The 18884-nt window shown below is 35.3% G+C and overlaps 1 protein-coding gene across 6 annotated transcripts in view; it reads left to right on the top strand.

Moving 5' to 3' along the window:
* Positions 1-18884, top strand: part of NPHP3 (nephrocystin 3) — a 46587-nt gene that overhangs the window by 25541 nt on the left and 2162 nt on the right. Inside the window, exons 15-28 of one of the 6 annotated variants that reach the window (XM_063662164.1) lie at positions 118-200; positions 1956-2094; positions 4115-4279; positions 5652-5746; positions 6286-6408; positions 7675-7864; positions 8047-8288; positions 9713-9788; positions 10544-10671; positions 10885-11004; positions 12136-12376; positions 13407-13532; positions 14113-14228; positions 14840-15016. In XM_063662164.1, the coding sequence (XP_063518234.1) occupies positions 118-200; positions 1956-2094; positions 4115-4279; positions 5652-5746; positions 6286-6408; positions 7675-7864; positions 8047-8288; positions 9713-9788; positions 10544-10671; positions 10885-11004; positions 12136-12376; positions 13407-13532; positions 14113-14228; positions 14840-15016 (2021 nt within the window). Of the gene's footprint in view, positions 1-117; positions 201-1955; positions 2095-4114; positions 4280-5651; positions 5747-6285; positions 6409-7674; positions 7865-8046; positions 8289-9712; positions 9789-10543; positions 10672-10884; positions 11005-12135; positions 12377-13406; positions 13533-14112; positions 14229-14839; positions 16322-18884 lie in introns of those variants that run through there. The other 5 variants (XM_063662165.1, XM_054482346.2, XM_054482347.2 and 2 more) reach the window with 5 other exon arrangements.

Genomic DNA, 18884 nt, shown 5'->3' with positions numbered 1-18884 from the left:
ATGGCAGCAATAGTGTTATTTCTGTCAGGGTACTTGTTGATGGCTGGGTAGTAAAGACCGCTTAATTCCAGGGTGGTTTTTGTATTTCTGTTTTGTTTTTCTTGGTAAACTGTGCAGGAGAAGAAGCTAGAACGACACTGTCGTTCTGCTACAACCTGCAATGCCCTTTATGTCACCCTTTTCGGCCAAATGATCGCGCGGTAAGTGGTGGTTATTTTACATGATCTTCTGCATGTTTTGTGTTTGCTGCAGACGCTTTCTCACCCTGCAAAACTGAGAACTGATCACCACACCAGTCTGTTGAGCCACTCAGATTTTATTTGAATAGTGATACTAACATTTGTGAGAACATGGCTTACAGATACCTACTGCCCATGATTGTCAGAACTTGATAGATTTGTCTAATTTTCTTCACACTAATCTGTTCCCTATTGGAGGTTGCAAAAGAAAGCCATCCTTACCCTCGTTTGTGGCCCCTAGCTTTGGGAAAGTGAAGGAAACAACTGAGGGTTACAATATTATTTCAGGTGTCTTTGAATATCAGGAGGTAGATATATGGATACGAATTTTTAATTGTCTCTGTTCTCAAGTCCTGATAAACTTTTTATTATAAAATAGTTCTATTTTAGATATCCATTAGTAATCTGCCTTTAGATAAGCATTAGAATATCACTACTTTTATTTCCTCAGTATAGCTTTATCCTATTCTACCTATTCTCAACTGTTAGAATGTTTTACTACTTTTATTTCTTCTTCAGTATAGCATCACTCTACTTTGTCTTTTCTCAATCTGAGGTAAAAAAAAGATTAATACATTTTTTGTTATTCATTGCAATAGATGGCAATTCTAGCACACATATTTCCAGACACTGAATCTAGTACTTCTTGTCTCTTTATTCCATGTTCTTATCTTGAGCACCAAATTTGAAATAAAAAAATCTTCTGAAAGATTGCCCATGATATTTCATCTTTGTTTTTGTTTTTGAGACAGTGTCTCACTCTCTGTTGCCCAGGCTAGAGAGCAGAGGCTTGATCTCGGCTCACTGTAACTTCTGCCTCCCAGACTCAAGCGATCCTCCCACCTCAGCCTCTTGAGTAGCTGGGACTACAGGAGCACACCACCATGCCTGGCTTATTTTTGTATTTTTAGTAGAAGCGGGGTTTTGCCATGATTGCCAGGCTGGTCTTGAACTCCTGGGATCAAGCAATCCACCTGCTTAGCCTCCCAAAATGCTGGGATTACAGCATGTGAGCCACTGTACCCAGCCTGCCTGTGATATTTCCACCGTCCTTTTCCACTGTTAGTTGTGGCAACACATCTGGCCTCTGAACATCAGTGATACAGTGAGTATGATTCAAGAGTATGAGTCATTTTTCATACATTTAATAATGTTCATTGAAAGTATCCATTTTACTGTTTTTATTTTTGAAAGTACCTATTTTAAAGAGACTGTGGACCCTTTGTTTTTTCTCTTTGTACATCTTTATATTATTTTTAAAAACTGGTAAATATTGTGTAATCTTTTAAAATAAACTCCCCATTTAATGATTTTCTTTAGCCTTGTGTTTTCAAAATTCTGGCTCCACACAAATTTAATTTGCATGGCTAACTAACAATACTTATCATCGTTTCCCTGCTTCCTGTATGTAGGTGGCATGCTTCTGGATAATAAGAACCATGGCTGACTCATTTTTATGTTCCATAATGCATAGTAATTGCTTGACAAATAATAGATTTCAGCATGTTTATTGCACTGAATTAAATTATATATAATAAAATAAGCCCAATGACTCTAGCAGCCCTGTAAAACTACCACTTTCCCGTATCATGTTTTATTGAATTTGTTATTGGTTGCAGTACAAAAAATAGAGTTCACATTGTTTTTAATCGATCTAAAAATTTTCACAGATGTTGGCAATCTGTAAGAAATTAAATCTCTTCTCAATTCCAACAGTGCTGGGAGAGCAGGCAATTTAGATAAAATCCTTCATCAGTGTTTCCAGTGTCAAGATACTGTTTCATTATATAGACTTGTTCTGCACTCTATCCAGGAGTCCATGGCAAATGATGTGGATAAAGAACTAATGAAGCAGGTAAAATGTAATAAACTTATAAAAAGGAATGTTAGTTTGCTTTGTGTGTGTGTGAATGGAAATAAATAACAATTCTTTTAAAATTTGTGCTTAAATATGTTTCAGGCATATGCAGGAATGCTGATAGCCATAGTGTGCTTGTGGAAATTTGTGTTTTCCTGATTATTATTGAGATTTATCATCTTTTCATGTTATTGGCTATCCTTTTTTTCTGAATTGCTGGTTCAAGTCTTTACCCATTTTTTAATTGGGTCGTTTGTCTTTTCCTTATCGATCTGTAGGTGTCTTAAATGTTCTGCATACTGAAAACAAATCCTTTATTAGAAAATTTGCAAATAAATCTTTTTCCTGTTTGTTTCTTGTCTTTTAACTGTATAGTATCATTCATTATGGTTTCATTCATTATACAAAGCTTTGTTTCATATATGTGTGTGTGTATACACACATACACACACACACACACACACACACACATAATTTCCTTCAAAAAGTTTTATAGTTTTTTCTTCGTGTGTGAAGTCCTTAACTCTTGTTGATATCTTTTTGTTTATTGTGTGAGGAAAGAATCTGCTTTTTAATCCTCTGTCATATGGATAATTAATTGTTCTTTTTACTAAATAATACATCTCTTCTGCTCATTTGCAATGCCAACTGACAAATATCAAGCTCACAAATAAATGTGGGTCTGTTTCTAGGCTCTTCTGTTCTGATTTTGCCTATTCTTTGCCAGTACCATACTGCTTAGTTGTTAGAACTTTAAAGTAAGCTTTGATAGTTACTTGGGCAAACCTCCTTTTATTATTATTCTTCACAATTGCCTTGTCTAATTTTCCATATATATATTTTTAGAATTAAGTGCTATGTAATTAAAATAACATTGTAGTTTTTTGTTGATGTATTCAATTTTGGTTTTTGAAAATGTATATCTAGCAACCTCATTTTTTTTTTTTTTTTCCCGAGACGGAGTCTCGCCTTGTCGCCCAGGGTGGAGTGTGGTGGCGCGATCTCGGCTCACTGCAAGCTCCGCCTCCCGAGTTCAAGCAATTCTCCTGCCTCAGCCTCCCGAGTAGCTGGGACTACAGGCACCTGCCACAACGCCAAGCTAATTTTTTGTATTTTTAGTAGAGATGGGGTTTCACCGTGATAGCCAGAATGGTCTCGATCTCCTGGCCTCGTGATCTGCCCACCTTGGCCTCCCAAAGTGCTGGAATTACAGGCGTGAGCCACTGCGTCCTGCCAAACCTGGATCTATTTTTATGTTAACTTTTCAGCTTGGTGGTTCCCGGGGTTTGGACTTCTCAGTCCACTCCAAGCCCACAAGCTTCCTTGTATTCTCTCCACGTCTGTGGGCTAATGTTTTTCTCATGTACCCCTTCACTGATGGTGAAGGTCCTTCAAAGCCCTTCAAAGATCCTGGTGTTGACAAGAAATCTAGTTCTACCTCCTTGCCTCACACAGCTTAAGGGCTCACCTTCCATCCCACTGTGGCTGTGAAAACCTAAGCCCTTAAGTTCCTGGGGGATGCTGCCTGTCCTCTAGCTCCACTGCCCCCATAGCCAGCAGTTTCAGCCCTCAACACTCTGATTTCAATTTCCTATTCATTTTTGGCAGTTGGAGGATTTCCCTTTCTTTTTTCCAGGATCAGCTGTGCTTTTAGAAATATGTCTAATATTCATACGTGTTTATAATAGGAGGGCTATTTTCTTCCACTGTCTTCCTGGAATTGGAATTCTGCCATTAATTATAATAATACATTTTATGCAGTTTTAATTTTCACTATACTTTTTTCTATAAGAGTGTTATCTTTGGTGTGCTAGATTTTATATATACACTGTCTTAATCTTGATTAATGTCTTTTGGACAGTGTGTTTTAATAAATCTATTTCTTGATTTATTAAATCATTTGAATTATAAGTTTTGGTAAAAAGAAATAGCCTTAAAAGAATTAGGGAAATTTTAATGGCTGTTAGTTACTTATACAGGTGCTTTATGATTACTGTTAATTTGTTTTTCTACCTAGATTCTCTGCCTTGTCAATGTTAGTCACAATGGTGTGAGTGAATCAGAACTGATGGAACTCTATCCTGAGATGTCCTGGACTTTCTTGACCTCCCTTATTCACAGTTTATACAAAATGTGTTTGTTAACTTATGGTTGTGGCTTGCTTAGGTTTCAACATCTGCAGGTAATGTTATTTTAGGCATCTTTTTATTTATTTATTTAAGAAACAGGATCTTCTCTGTCACCCAGGCATGAGTGCAGTGGCAAGATTATTTCTGCCAAAGGAATAAATTCTAAGGATCTGCTATACAACATTGTCCCTATAGTTAACAATACTGTAGTACACTTAAAAATTTATTAAGAGGGTAGGTCTCATGTTAAGTGGTCTTACCACAGTACAATTTTTAAAATTAAAAAATAAGTCAGACACAAAAGATCAAAAAAAGTTTCTTAAAGGTAGTTTATTTCTTGAAGAGAAAAAAAGTTTTTTTCAATTATATTTCATTGAGTTGCGGTATTATTACACAGTCATGCATTGCTTAACAATGGGGATATGTTCTGAGAAACACATCATTAGGTGATTTTATCATTGTGTGAACATTGTAGAGCGTACTTACACAAATCTAGATGGTACAGCCTACCACACATGGAGGCTATATGGTATGGCCTGTTGCTCCCAGGCTACAAACCTGCACAGCATATTACTGTACTGAATACTGTGTATAACTGTAAGTATTTGTGTATCTAAATACAGAAAAGTTTCAGTAAAAATGTGGTATGAAAGTTTTAAAACGGTATGCCTGTATAGGGCAGCTTCATTATAATTTTATAGGATCATCATCATATATGCAGTTTGTTGTTGACCAAAACATTGTTATGTGCACATGACTGTATATGTATTAAGAGTTTGGACTCTGTAAGCCAGTCAGCCTCCTTTTCATGGATTAATGCCTATCTAAACTTGGGCAAGATCTAAGCCCCAGGCAGACTTTGGCAGTTTACGAAAGGGGTTGTGAAGCGAATTAATTGAGGTGGTTCTTGGTCCTTGTGAGGTACTAGAGAGATGTTTAGCACGTAGAAGTAAATCTTTAGGAAGTTTTGGCTAAAATAATTCCTATCATCTGCAATGCCATGGTTGATTTATATATATATACATATACAATTGCAAATGAAGTCTTACATTTGAGTATGCTGTATCATATTTGTAGATGTGAAATGTTTGCAATTTCACAGCCTTTTTCCTTTCTTTATTGTGTATTGTTTGAATATACTTTATTCTTTTTAGTAACTTTTCATTCCACACTTCTGAGATTTTTAATGTATTAACTAAGTTTGAATTAAATTGTGTTTTGAGCTTATAAATATTAGTACAGAAATTTTTATTCTAGTAACAGTTTATCAAATAAATATGTCCTAAATTTAAAAACATTTAAGTGACATTTCTATTATACAGCTATAAAATAGGAATAATTATAAATTCTTTTTTGCAAATCTCTTGTTAGATGTACAGTGACTTACATAAAATAGAACTCAGTATTTCTTCTTTTTCTCCCTAGGCTTGGGAAACAGTGAGACTGGAGTATCTGGAAGGCCCCACCATTACTGCTTCCTACAGGCAAAAGCTAATCAACTATTTCACCTTGCAGCTAAGGTATTGTAAATGTTCCTGTTGTTCTTCTGTAATTACTGCAACACACTACCTTTGTGTCCTTATTTCTGTTTCTTAGCTTACAACTTAAAGTACAAAAACTTAATTATTACAAAAAAGATTAACTCCTCTCCCTATTCTGTTAATGTCAAAAGAGCAAAAGATGATTTTGTCTTTTAATATTATGCTAAAAGTTTAAACAAGGAAAATCAATGTAGGATCATTTTATTATTTTAATTTTATTCCAGTAGTTTGTGTCCACATATCTGTATGTGTGTATACGGGTCCATTGAGTGTTTTTTTAAATAGCTCAATTTTAGGAAAATACTTTTAGAGTTTGTTTGATGGTTCTGCCTATCACTGAATTTATTTTCTTAGGTTGGTAAAGTCTCTGATTTCGACCTAACTTTTTTAGTATTAAATTATACTTAATCAGAGATATATGTTAAATATATTTTTCTTCCTTTAACATTTGCCTGAAGCCTTTTTGAAGCAGTTTCATTGTAGGAAGATATTGAATATTGTCTCCTCTCTTTTGATAGTCAGGACAGAGTGACTTGGAGAAGTGCAGATGAACTCCCGTGGCTTTTTCAGCAGCAGGGAAATAAACAGAAGCTGCATGATTGCCTTCTTAATCTCTTTGTGTCTCAAAACCTTTATAAAAGGTAAGAAACATTATAGAACGTTCTTCCCCAGAAAGAGAGATTTAAAGATGTTCAGTTTAACAAAGAAAAAATGGTATTTTTAATTTAAAAATTAGTCTAAGTATCTGAAATACAAATAGTGTAGGAGAAATCTTGAGACAATTTACAAATCTCTATTAGATCTACTTTTCCCAAGAGGAAAACATAGAGTACTGCTGCTTTATGAAATCAGAGCTGGAATGATTTCAGTTCAACTTTTTATCTTATGCTTACATTTAAGCAGGTCTAAATTTAAACCACCCAGAGAGGTGTTTCATGATGTCTGCTTCTTTGGGCCTTCAGATATCTGAAAGCGTAGCCTTCAAACCAGACTCTGGGGTCCAAGTAGAATCTGTCTGGTGTTGAATTTATTTGTTTTTGTTTGTTTGTTTACTTTCTATGTCGGGTGTTGAATTTAAAGAAAGAATTACCCTAATTCAAAAATGTATTCTGTTTGTCTCTTTTGATATGTTCTAGTTTGTCAGTGGCAGAACTACCTTTTTATGAGCCAACTGTCTAACCTACTAAGCTTCATGAGGGTTTTTTTCTGCCTTACTTAGAAATTTAGACATTTCTTATACAATTAGTATCATAATTTATTTTGCTTCTACATAAACTCTCTCAGATTTGTTGCATCTCTTATTTCTGATCTCCATTCCAATTTTTCATGATTCCTCTGAAATCAGATATTTTTTAGTTTACCAGCCCCATACTACTTAAGATCACCTACAGATGAATAAGCTTACTTTTGTCATTCAATTTCTTGATGAAAATACAAAGTAGATACTGTGTGACAGTTTATTTTTTATTAGTTTCTTCTCTTTGAATTTCCATACTTAAAATAATTTTGGGAGTGAACTCAGCAGTTGGCTCCATATTGTGAAATGTGTAAAAAGGATTCAGATAGATTCCCATTGGTAAGTAGCCATGATGGTATTAAGGATAGCAGCCAACACTGTGGAGTACTTACTGTGTGCCATAATCCGCCTACAGTACCAGCCGAGGCAGGTAGTGTCTCCATTTCTGCAGATGAAGGTGATGAGGTCTAAGAGGTCAGACAACCTGCTCAAGATTACATAGCTAGGATAGTGGTGGAATTCAGATAGTGAGTGGTCTGAGTCTTACCTCACTACACGGTACTCGCCTACTAATAAATTGTCAATAACTTGATATTAATTCTGGAATTTTGATTCTGTAATGGATTTTAAAGTATGTTTTTCATTAAAATACTGTTATTTGTTCAAACAGGGGACACTTTGCTGAGTTGCTGAGTTATTGGCAGTTTGTTGGCAAAGACAAAAGTGCAATGGCAACAGAATACTTTGATTCATTGAAGCAGTATGAGAAAAACTGTGAAGGCGAGGAGAATATGAGTTGCTTAGCTGATCTTTATGAAACCTTGGGGCGATTTCTCAAGGATCTAGGCCTTCTCAGTCAGGTAAGCTCAGCACATCAATGGCAAGCCAGAGACAGGTGGGATTTTTGTGTTCACTCTTCTCTTTTTCCAAGATGTTAATGTGGTTTTCATTTGTTGTGCTATAATCTTTAATATTTAATCAGATGACAGATCTTGCAGCATTTCACTCACTTTAACTGGCCTTTCACCCCTTTTCCCCCAAGGCTGTAGTACCTTTGCAGAGGTCTTTAGAGATTCGAGAAACAGCTTTAGATCCCGATCACCCAAGAGTAGCCCAGTCCCTCCACCAACTAGCAAGTGTATACGTGCAGTGGAAGAAGTTTGGCAATGCAGAACAACTGTATAAACAGGCGTTGGAAATCTCAGAAAATGCTTATGGTGTGGACCATCCATATACTGCTCGTGAACTTGAGGCACTTGCAACTTTGTACCAGAAACAAAATAAGTAAGATTTTTTAGATCAGTAATACCTGATTTTATGAAGGGGAATTAACAGTTTTAACGTACTTATAGGGTAGACTTTGTTTTATCACTGTGTACTTTTCCTTACCCTGTGCCTAGTCTTCATGTGGTAAACAGAGAAAATTAGAACTATAAGATTCATCTCTGTTTAAAGATGCATGAAGGATAGAACATGGACTTTCGAGTCATATAGTCTTGGGTTTGAATCCTGGCTCATTCAGTGACTAACTTTGAGTGCTTTACTAATATAGGTTTAGTATCCTTTATCCAAATGTGGAACCAGAAGTGGTCAGGATTTTGGATTTGTTCAGATTTCAGAATATTTGCATATATATAATGAGATATCTTGGGGATGGGACCCAAGTCTAAACATGAAATGTATTTATGTTTCATATACACCTTATACACATAGCCTGAAAGTAATTTTGTGTACTAGTTTTAATTTGTGCATAAAACACAGTTTTGACTGTGGCTTGAGTTGACCCATCACTTGAGGTCAGGTGCAGAATTTTCCACTTGTGGCATCATGACAGCACTCAAAAAGCTTCTGATTTTGGAGCATTTCAGAATTTGGGTTTTCAGATTAGGGATGTTCAACCTTTATGGGGCCAGCAAACCATTGCCCATAGGCCAAGTCCAGTTGTGTAAATAAGGTTTAAAGGGAACACAGTCAAATTTTTTTCATGTATATATTATCCATGGTTGCTTCTGTGCTTCAGTGGCGGAGTTCCTTACTTGGAACAGAAAGCACATGGCCCACAAAGCCTAAAATATTAACTCTCTAGCCCTTTATAGAAAAAGCCAATCTCTGGTATAATAAAAAGTCTTTCTTATCTATCAGGCACCCAATGAATGGCATCTCTTCCTCTATTAAAAATTATTTCTTTTGCTCTATCATAAGTGATACATAATGGAATTTTTTAACTTATAGAAGTATTGTTTCGTACAAATTTTGTGTGAATTTCACATTTAAATTTGACCAGAAATTAGCCTGTGCAGAAAAAGTTGTTAATTAAAAATTATTAGTGTGCTATAGAAAACTGAAATTTTGGATTTTCATTTAGTTAGGTTGCCCTTCAGAGACTTAAGATGAGTTAAATTGGTTAAAGATGATCAGATGTCAGCTACTTAGAGGACTAGACTTACTTTGTTTTGTCAAAATTTTTTTAATTGAACAGAACTTTTTATTAGAAAAACATCCATGATAGACTAAGATATCTTAGTGTTTTGTCATATTTTGTTTTATGAAAGGGTTTTTAGAGATTCGTAATATCATGACTATCATTTCTAGAAAAAATGCTGTATTTAATAGCCCAAAAAGACTACACTACGAAGAGTGCTTTCATTTCACTGAAGTATACTTTGAATATGTTTCTTATGTTTGACTTACTGTAATTTTTTTTTAAGATATGAACAAGCTGAACATTTTAGGAAAAAATCCTTTAAAATTCATCAGAAAGCTATAAAGAAAAAAGGCAACTTGGTAAGGAGAGATTTCTTCTGTGTTGTGTTTTGAACGTAAGAGGAAAAGAGCATCATAAATGCATACACCCCACGTTTAAGAGCTTTAGATTTAAAAATCTAGTTTAGAAAAGAACTACTTAACATTTTCTTATTTATGTGTTAAAATATCATATTACTGAGAAGTACAATTTAGACTTTAAAAAGTGGAACTCTAAATTCATTTGAAGGTTAGGCTTTGAAAGACGGAATTTAAAGCTACCTCAGTTCTTTAAAGGGTTGGAAAAAGGAATAAAATAAATTTAGTTAACATTTTGTGTTATGTTCAAATGTGAAGAAAGCCTTCCCCTCAAATATACAATAAAAGTTATTTTAATTTTTTTAAGTTGCTGATAAAGTCTAAATGTAGCATATTTCTTTAATTTAAAATGCTGTGTGCATTTTTATGGACCTGCTGTTTATGTGTTTACCTATGGGGTTGATAAATATCTGCAAATTAATTATATTCTATTATTTCTTGAAGCACTTTGAGATATAGTTTACTTTCTAAAATATAATCATTTTCATGAAATAGTTTTTAATGAATTTTAGAATGTGTTGCCATCTGGAAATATTTGTATTTGTAATCATCAAGTTAATTTAGTGTGATGCTTAAAATAATAGTTATCTAGATTAAATGGGAAAAAAGGAAGATTTTTTAGGACCCTCATATATTGTTTCAGAATCAAGGATTGCACCTACTTAGTGATTGCTTTTCATTTTTCATGTTTGCTGCAGTATGGATTTGCCCTTTTACGTAGACGGGCTCTACAGTTAGAAGAGCTTACATTAGGTAAGGACACACCTGATAATGCTCGGACCCTCAATGAACTGGGTGTTCTCTACTATCTTCAAAATAACCTGGAGTGAGTACCATGGGGTTAATAATGAAAATAATTAACCATTTTCTCTTTGATGCAATGCTGTTTTACATTTTTATCAAGTCTAAAGCTAGAAAAAAAATGATAAAAACCATGTGAAATTTCATATATGATGCATACCTAAAGACCATGGCATTTTCTCTACTGTGTTTCTTTTCACATTGTTTCTTTTTTTCTTTTTTTCTTTTTTTTTTTGAGACGGAGTCTCGCTCTGTTGCCCAGGCTGGAGTGCAGTGGTGTGATCTCGGCTCATTGCAACCTCCACCTCCCATTCAAGCTATTCTCCTGCCTCAGCTTCCTGAGTAGCTGGGACTACAGGTGCGTGCCACCACGCCCGGCTAATTTTTTGCATTTTTAGTAGAGACAGGGTTTCACTGTATTAGCCAGGATGGTCTCGGTCTCCTGACCTCGTGATCTGCCCGCCTTGGCCTCCCGAAGTGCTAGGATTACAGGCGTGAGCCACCACGCCTGGCCCACATTGTTTCTTAACTGAAAAGTTATTTTGTAGCTTCCCTGGTGTATTTTATATATTTATGAAAAGTGAGTTTGTGTAGATATTGTGCATGAGATCTCACAGAAGCAGTAGCTTGGGACTAATGGTAAATAATGTAGACAGTTTCTAGTTTTGTCAGTTTATTTGGGTAAAAGGATTCAAAATGACATTTATATTTATATGTTATAAAAAATAAGTATTTTTGGACTTCAGATATCAGAAAAATATAACAAATTTGAAACATTGGATGTCAGAAAAGTATAATAAATCTTTAGCCCACTTACAGAAACTTATGTAAAAAATAATGATTTATTCTTTTGTTAAAAATTATTTAGTACTGGCTGGGCATGATAGCTCATGCCTGTAATCCCAGAGCTTTAGGAGGCTGAGGCATTAGGATCACTTGAAGCCAGGAATTCAAGACCAGGCTGGGCAACATAGTGAGATCCTGTCTCTACAAAAAAAATTAATAAATTAGCCAGACATGGTGGTACACACCTATAGACCTAGCGACTTGAGAGGCTAAGGTGGGCGTATCACTTGAGCCTAGGAGTTCAAGGTTACACACACGCACACATACAAAAAAATAAAATAAATAAAAATTATTTAGTACTAACTCCAAAGGGAAGAAGAGTGAATACAAAAATCTTTTATTTGACCTAGGTCTAATAATTTTTAAAGTATAAAAGTTTGTTTTGGAAAATATTTATCAGTTTTTCTTTCAGAAGTGGAGAATTGAGGCAATCATCCACACATTTTAGGCCCTCAAACTATCAGGAAAAGGGCAGGAAGAGATAGGGGTGGGGAAGAGGGGGAAAGTAAGATTTTGAGCTGAATCTCTTATTTTAACTACAATCTAAGAATAAAGATGATTCAGTTCTCCACTTAATTTAGGGGTCAGGATTCCAAACTCTAGATAATAGATAGTGTAAGCCATTTTGGGATTGTGTTCACAGAACAGCTGACCAGTTTCTGAAGCGTTCCTTAGAAATGAGGGAGCGAGTTCTAGGACCAGATCACCCTGACTGTGCTCAGTCTTTGAATAATCTGGCAGCTCTGTGCAATGAAAAGAAACAGTATGATAAAGCAGAAGAACTTTATGAAAGAGCTTTAGATATTCGGAGACGTGCATTAGCTCCTGATCACCCTTCTTTGGCATATACGGTGAAGCATCTTGCCATCTTGTATAAGAAAATGGTAAGTAATCCTTGACGTTCTTACATGTTTTATAACACATCAGTTAAGCCATAACAACTATCAGCAAAATAATTTATCTTTATGATGGATAGGTTAGTTTATATGAGCTTTAAAAATCATGATTTAACTTTTAACAAGTAACTGAGCAGAACATTTAAAAATAATTATTTCATACTGAACTGGTTACATTGATTCTTGATTCTGAAATAATATAGTAGTAAATTAATACGCTGGTCTTGTTTTGTTAAATACATTCCAAGTACAAATGCATTTATTAGCATTCTAATTCAAGCTTATTTTACATTTCAGAAGTTCTAAAATTCCACCAATATTAAGTTTGCTGTGTAAAGCAACATAAACATAAGAAATCAGGAGACGTCTTTGTAGTTGATTAAATGAACATTTTTATTTCATTCTTTCTTGGCTTTGCCTGTAATTAAATGTAACCATTGTTTGCCATAGGGTTCTATACTGAGTGATATTTGGAATTTTTATAGCTGTTCTCAAAAAAGAAAAAATTCCAGGGAAGCCTGCTTTCATTTAGCATAGTTACAGAGCTTTGTAGACTGTCTTTAGACTTTGTGGGTCCATTACTGGTCATCCTGACACCAAAGTTGTTTTAGTAAATAGGGTACATTGCTGCTATTTCTGCCCAACTTTCGGGTGAAGTGAAGTAGTTAGAAAAATCTGGAAGGGATTTGGCAAGAAATGAGCTTTTTATTTTGATGTAGTCTCCAAATTATGTGCAATAGTAAATCTACTTTAGCTGATATGTTTTTACTACACTAGAAACAGTAATAGTGGATGATCCTAAAGGGTTTTCTGAATTATCAAAAATGCTTTTGTATACAGTGTAGCTTTAAATTTTCAGTTATCTATAAACTTAATCATTAAGCTGATAGGAAATGCTTCTGAGATTTTTTTTCCCTCAAAATTACCCTTTAATATGAAATTTTACTTATGGAAAAAGCTCTGATAAGATAGTATTTATTGCCTTATATTTTTGTTAGATTTAACTCTTATTTTTTAGGGGAAACTTGACAAAGCTGTACCTTTGTATGAATTGGCTGTTGAAATTCGACAGAAATCTTTTGGCCCAAAGCACCCTAGTGTAGCTACTGCCTTGGTGAACTTAGCTGTTCTTTATAGCCAAATGGTAAGTTCCCACATTTTAACGTTGTATCAGTGAATGATTTTATGGTATAAAATATAGGTAAACACGAATTAGATAGGGAATAGTAAATAGAATGAAAGACAATTTAAGGATATTTCTAATACTTCCTTTAGTACTTGAGAAACTATTGAAGTTAGACTTGTACGAAGGTCCCTTCCTCTTAGTGTAAAACACTGTTAGTTCAGAGCATAGGCTTAGTTTCTAAAATTCTGGAGATACCCTACATCCCTCCATATAATATTTATTTAAGTATTTAAGCCTGTGGCATTTGATTATGATGGGTGAGAATCAGGTGGGGGACCCATTGGGCAATAAAGGAACAGGTTTGTGCTTACAGTATTGGATTATGGTCAAATGGTTACCAAGCCAGGTCTAAATCTTAAGTATCTGACTTTCTATTATACTGCTTCTCCTATGATTATTCATAAATTAATCTGTTTATTCCTATCTTTTAGGAGGATATTAACATTTTAAAGTACTAATCAAAGTAGGTTAGCTTAGTCTAGAATACATTAATTTCAGAAACCCAGTGTGCATGAGCATTTATCATTTTTTTAATAAGAAAAAACACGTTGAAGCTTTGCCATTATATGAAAGAGCATTAAAGATTTATGAAGATAGCCTGGGTCGGATGCATCCTCGAGTTGGAGAAACACTGAAAAATTTAGCTGTGCTTAGGTAAGAATTTTTTTCACTTTCCTTATACAGCCTCTTTTATTCGAAGTAGCTTTGTCTTAGAACAGCACAAAATATGTATTACTGAATGTTTTTTCTTAGAGTGGGGAGGGGTTGTTTTTTGCTGATTGACTTCAAGAAGTACTGAAGTAGTATCCAGAAATGAAATGAAGGCTGCATGATGTATTTTGCAGGAGTTTATGTATGCATCATGGCTAACAGTGAAGGATGGTTTACACTGCATCTGGCTCTGGGAGTAATATGAGTAATTTGCTGTCCCCAGAGTGAATTTGCCATTAAGTATATGTTGACTTTTGCTTGCTCATTTGTATTTTTCTCAGGATGCAGAGAATACCTAACTTTGCTTAGCAATTTCACTGCCTCTATTACAACATGGTTTTAATGTATCCATATGAGACACAAAAATACTGATACTGGTAGAAAGGAGAAGAGTTTGGGTGTTGTTTTACTGGTCTGCTTGAGTGAATACACTGGAAAAAGGGGGAAAATGGGCAAATATTTACAACTTCTTTTTCTGTATCCCATAAGGTCATTTTGAATTGGTAAGAGGTTATATTCTCATTTTAAGAGTTTTTTTTTTCTCTCTCTCAAAGCTATGAAGGAGGAGATTTTGAAAAAGCTGCTGAATTATACAAAAGGGCAATGGAAATAAAAGAAGCAGAAACATCACTCTTGGGTGGAAAAGCTCCTTCACGCCATTCATCAAGTGGAGACACGTTTAGCTTAAAAACAGCTCATTCTCCTAATGTTTTCCTTCAGCAAGGACAAAGGTAATAGCAGTTAGAATTCTTTGCAAATGTACCCTCAGACAAAATAATTAAACATTTGGAACATTTGAATTTGAAACTTTAAAAAAATGTTGTAAGAAATTTTACTATGTGTGATTTCACTGCTATTTGTATGAAGTTGTATTGGACTACATTAAGTTGGAATTGTGATTATGTCTGTTTTAATTGTTTAAAATAATTTTCCTATTATATGGTATCCAAGGATGTAGACACATTAGAATTATAAGATGACATGAGGAGCAAATCATGAAGAGCAGACTGGTCTTTGTTCAACAAGACCTGGCAGAGTAGTTAAGACAAGGAGTTCAAAAACTCCATGAATCTTGGCCAGGCATGGTGGCTCATGCCTGTAATCCCAGCACTTTGGGAGGGTGAGGCAGGAGGATCACTTGAGGTGAGGAATTCGAGACCAGCCTGGCCAACATGGTGAAACCCTGTCTCTACTAAAAATACAAAAAAAAAATTAGCTGGACATGGTGGCGCATGCCTGTAATCCTAGCTACTCAGGAGGCTGAGGCATGAGAATCGCTTGAACTCAGCAAGTGGAGGTTGCTATGAGCTGAGATTGTGCCAGTTCATTCCATCCTGGGCAACTGGGTGAGACTCTGTCTCAAAAAAAAAAAAAAAAAAAAAAAAAAGAATTCCATGATTCTTTTGAGCTCTCAAGAGCTACTTTAGCCTCGCCATTCCTCTTGCTTTTGAGCAGTAGTCTGGCCCAATTCTCTACCTCAAAGGAAAGTTTCAAGGATTAAAGGGTTAATGTTTATGAAAGATTCAAATTGTCTTCAGTGAAACACATTAGTCACAAGAATCCCTGATTGCTGCACTTTAAAAAATTCTTTACCTTTTCCTTGAGCAGATTGGTCCAGTCCCTCTACTTTCTGTTCTGTCTACATTGTGTATTATTTATTACTATATAGTATATGTATCTGCATAATGTCTGAAGTCATTAATGCAGTGACAGGTCAAGCTCTTTAGCATTCTTTGACTTTTCCCAAAAGATAGATATGACATTCTTCTTTATCTTCCTTCTTAGATGGCCTAAATCTGTCTCTTCATTTACCTCAAACTCAAGTCAGTATGCCATTTTTATACTGAAAATTAAATATTTTTATGGATTTTATAAATATTGCAACATTTTGGATATTGTTTTGGACCATTTGTGTATATATATATAATAAAATCATCAATTTAATACTTGTAAGATCCTAACATGTATTAATTGTAAAAGTGAAATATGTAATAGCCACACTTCACTGTTTTAAAATAAAAGTGCAATTTCAAGTTCTTTTTTCCCCACTCTAGTTTATACAAGAGGGCTGTTCTGCATAATTTTTAAAGAAATATGTTGAACTTTTTTTAGAACTTGAAATGGACCAGGCACGGTGTCTCATGCCTGTTATCCTAGCACTTTGAGAGGCCAAGGCGGGCGGATCATAAGGTCAGGAGATTGAGACCATCCTGGCTAACACGGTGAAACCCCGTCTCTATTGAAAAATACAAAAAACTAGCTGGGCGTGGTGGCACACACCTGTAGTCCCAGCTACTTGGGAGGCTGAGGCAGGAGAATCGCTTGAACCCAGGAGGCGGAGGTTGCAGTGAGCCGAGATCGCACCACTGCACTCCAGCCCGAGTGACAGAGTGGGACTCCATCTCAAAACAAAACAAAACCTTGAAATGTTGTCAATACTTGCTGCTCAGTAGTTTGCTCAGCTTAAGGTTTTGGTTAATGCTCTCTTAAGGCCGAGTTACTACTCACAGGGTGGTCCACAAATCATTGTCACCACCACCTGGCAGCTTATTAAAAATTCAGACTCTCAGGCCTCTCCCTAAACCTACTGAATTAATCTGTATTTTAGCTAGATCCCAAGGTGACTAATGTGCACATAAGTATGAGAAGCAGTGGTATAACTCTACAGCACTATAGTGGTAATTTGAAAAGAAATGAGGCAGTATATAATGAGCATCCTTCTTCCTCCTTTGGGAGTAGTTCAAGAGGGAAAAATAGAAGATAAACTATAACCATAACATACCTTACATATCTTTCTGGGTTCGGCAGCTGTGAAAGACACAAAGTAATTGAAAACACAAATATACCAGACAATGATTTTAGAATTAAGCTGTTGTAGCTTAGAATTTGATTATTTAGTGGTACAAGTAATTTAATACATAGTAAGTAATGTGTTCAGTTTATCACCTTAGAAAAACTGCTTTAGAAAATAATCTGAGACCAGTACTCTAGAAGAACCCTGATAAAAGGAAAAACTACCTTAAGAATATTATTTATTCTTTGTACCTCCAAAATTTGTGCCTGAATAACTATAGTTGGAGACATGATCACTCAAAATTATATATTCCAAAAGAATGAAATTTAAACATAATAAACTATATTTTGATATTACTACTTATTTTACTACCAACCCAAACGTTCTCATGTAGAATACATACTTAAGAAGATAAAAATAGCTGGAATATCTTTGTGTATGCATATTTGAAGTTCTCAAATAGGAATATTTTATTCACATTAATATGCACCTTCACAATGAAAAAGGTAGCTTTCAGACAACTCAATTATAAATCTGAATTGGTAGAGTACTTATTTATTCTAGTTATAATTTTTATTCATCAATACCTTTTTTTTTGAGACAGAGTCTCACTCTGTTTTCCAGACTGGAGTGCAGTGGCGCTATCTCAGCTCACTGCAGCCTCTGCCTCCCGGGTTCAAGCGATTCTCCTGCCTCAGCCTCGTAAGTAGCTGGGATTACAGTCACGTACCACCATGCCCAGCTAATTTTTGTATTTTTAGTAGAGACAGGGTTTCGCCACATTGGTCAGGCTGGTCTCGAACTCCTGACCTCTTGATCTACCCGCCTCAGCCTCCAAAAGTGCTGAGATTACAGAAAGGGAAATATGAAAAAAATGTAATGCAGGGATCAAAGCTTCCTTTAATAAATATTCTTGGCTGGGCATGGTGCCTCACACCTGTAATCCCAGCACTTTGGGAGGCCAAGATGGGTGGATCACCTGAGGTCAGGAGTTCGAGACCAGCCTGGCCAACATGGTGAAACCTCGCCTCTACTACAAATACAAAAATTAGCCAGGCGTGGTGGCGGGCACCTGTAATTCCAGCTACTTGGGAGGCTGAGGCAGGAGAATCGCTTGAACCTGGGAGGCAGAGGTTGTGGTGAGCTGAGATCATGCCACTGCACTCCAGCCTGGGCAACAGAGTGAGATTCTGTCTCAAAAAAATAAATAAATAAATAAATAAATAATATTCTTAAGTGGCCATTACGTTTTTTGTGTTGTTCAGTGTACGTATCCAGGGAGTATTTTTATGAGAAGAAACTAGTAATACTTATTTTCTCTACAACATTTAAGTAGAACCATAACTAACTTCCCATTAACAATGAGACAGGAATTAAAGTTGAATATATGTTGTTTTACTATCATTTAGAGTCTGTGCTAAGCCAATTTTGGGACTGCTTTTCCATCTTTCACATTAGAATCAATAGTGTTTACAAATCTGGACAAATCCTATGAGTTTAGTAATACTAAATTCAATGATGATTAATTTTTCATAATCAGCTGCCTTCTTATGCAAGTTTTCATGGCATGCAGACTGTCAAGAGAGTATTCTAGGATAGCAACATCTCTATTACCAGATTTTTTTTTCTGGTAAAATAATCCAATTGTTTTTAATGAAAGATATTAGACGAAAAAAGTTAGGTCAATTAAGTAACATTTGGTGCAGTGTAAGACACAGGCAGTGATGCAATGCCAACTTGAGAGCAGATAGAAGACAGTGAATTCTAGATATGATACTTTATCAAATTGTAAAATTTTATAAAAC

The sequence above is a fragment of the Pongo pygmaeus genome, chromosome 2 (genome assembly GCF_028885625.2).
Source record: "Pongo pygmaeus isolate AG05252 chromosome 2, NHGRI_mPonPyg2-v2.0_pri, whole genome shotgun sequence".
Classification (NCBI taxonomy): domain Eukaryota; kingdom Metazoa; phylum Chordata; class Mammalia; order Primates; family Hominidae; genus Pongo; species Pongo pygmaeus.
Note: the sequence above shows the minus strand (reverse complement) of the source record. Positions and strands in the feature narration are given on the sequence as shown.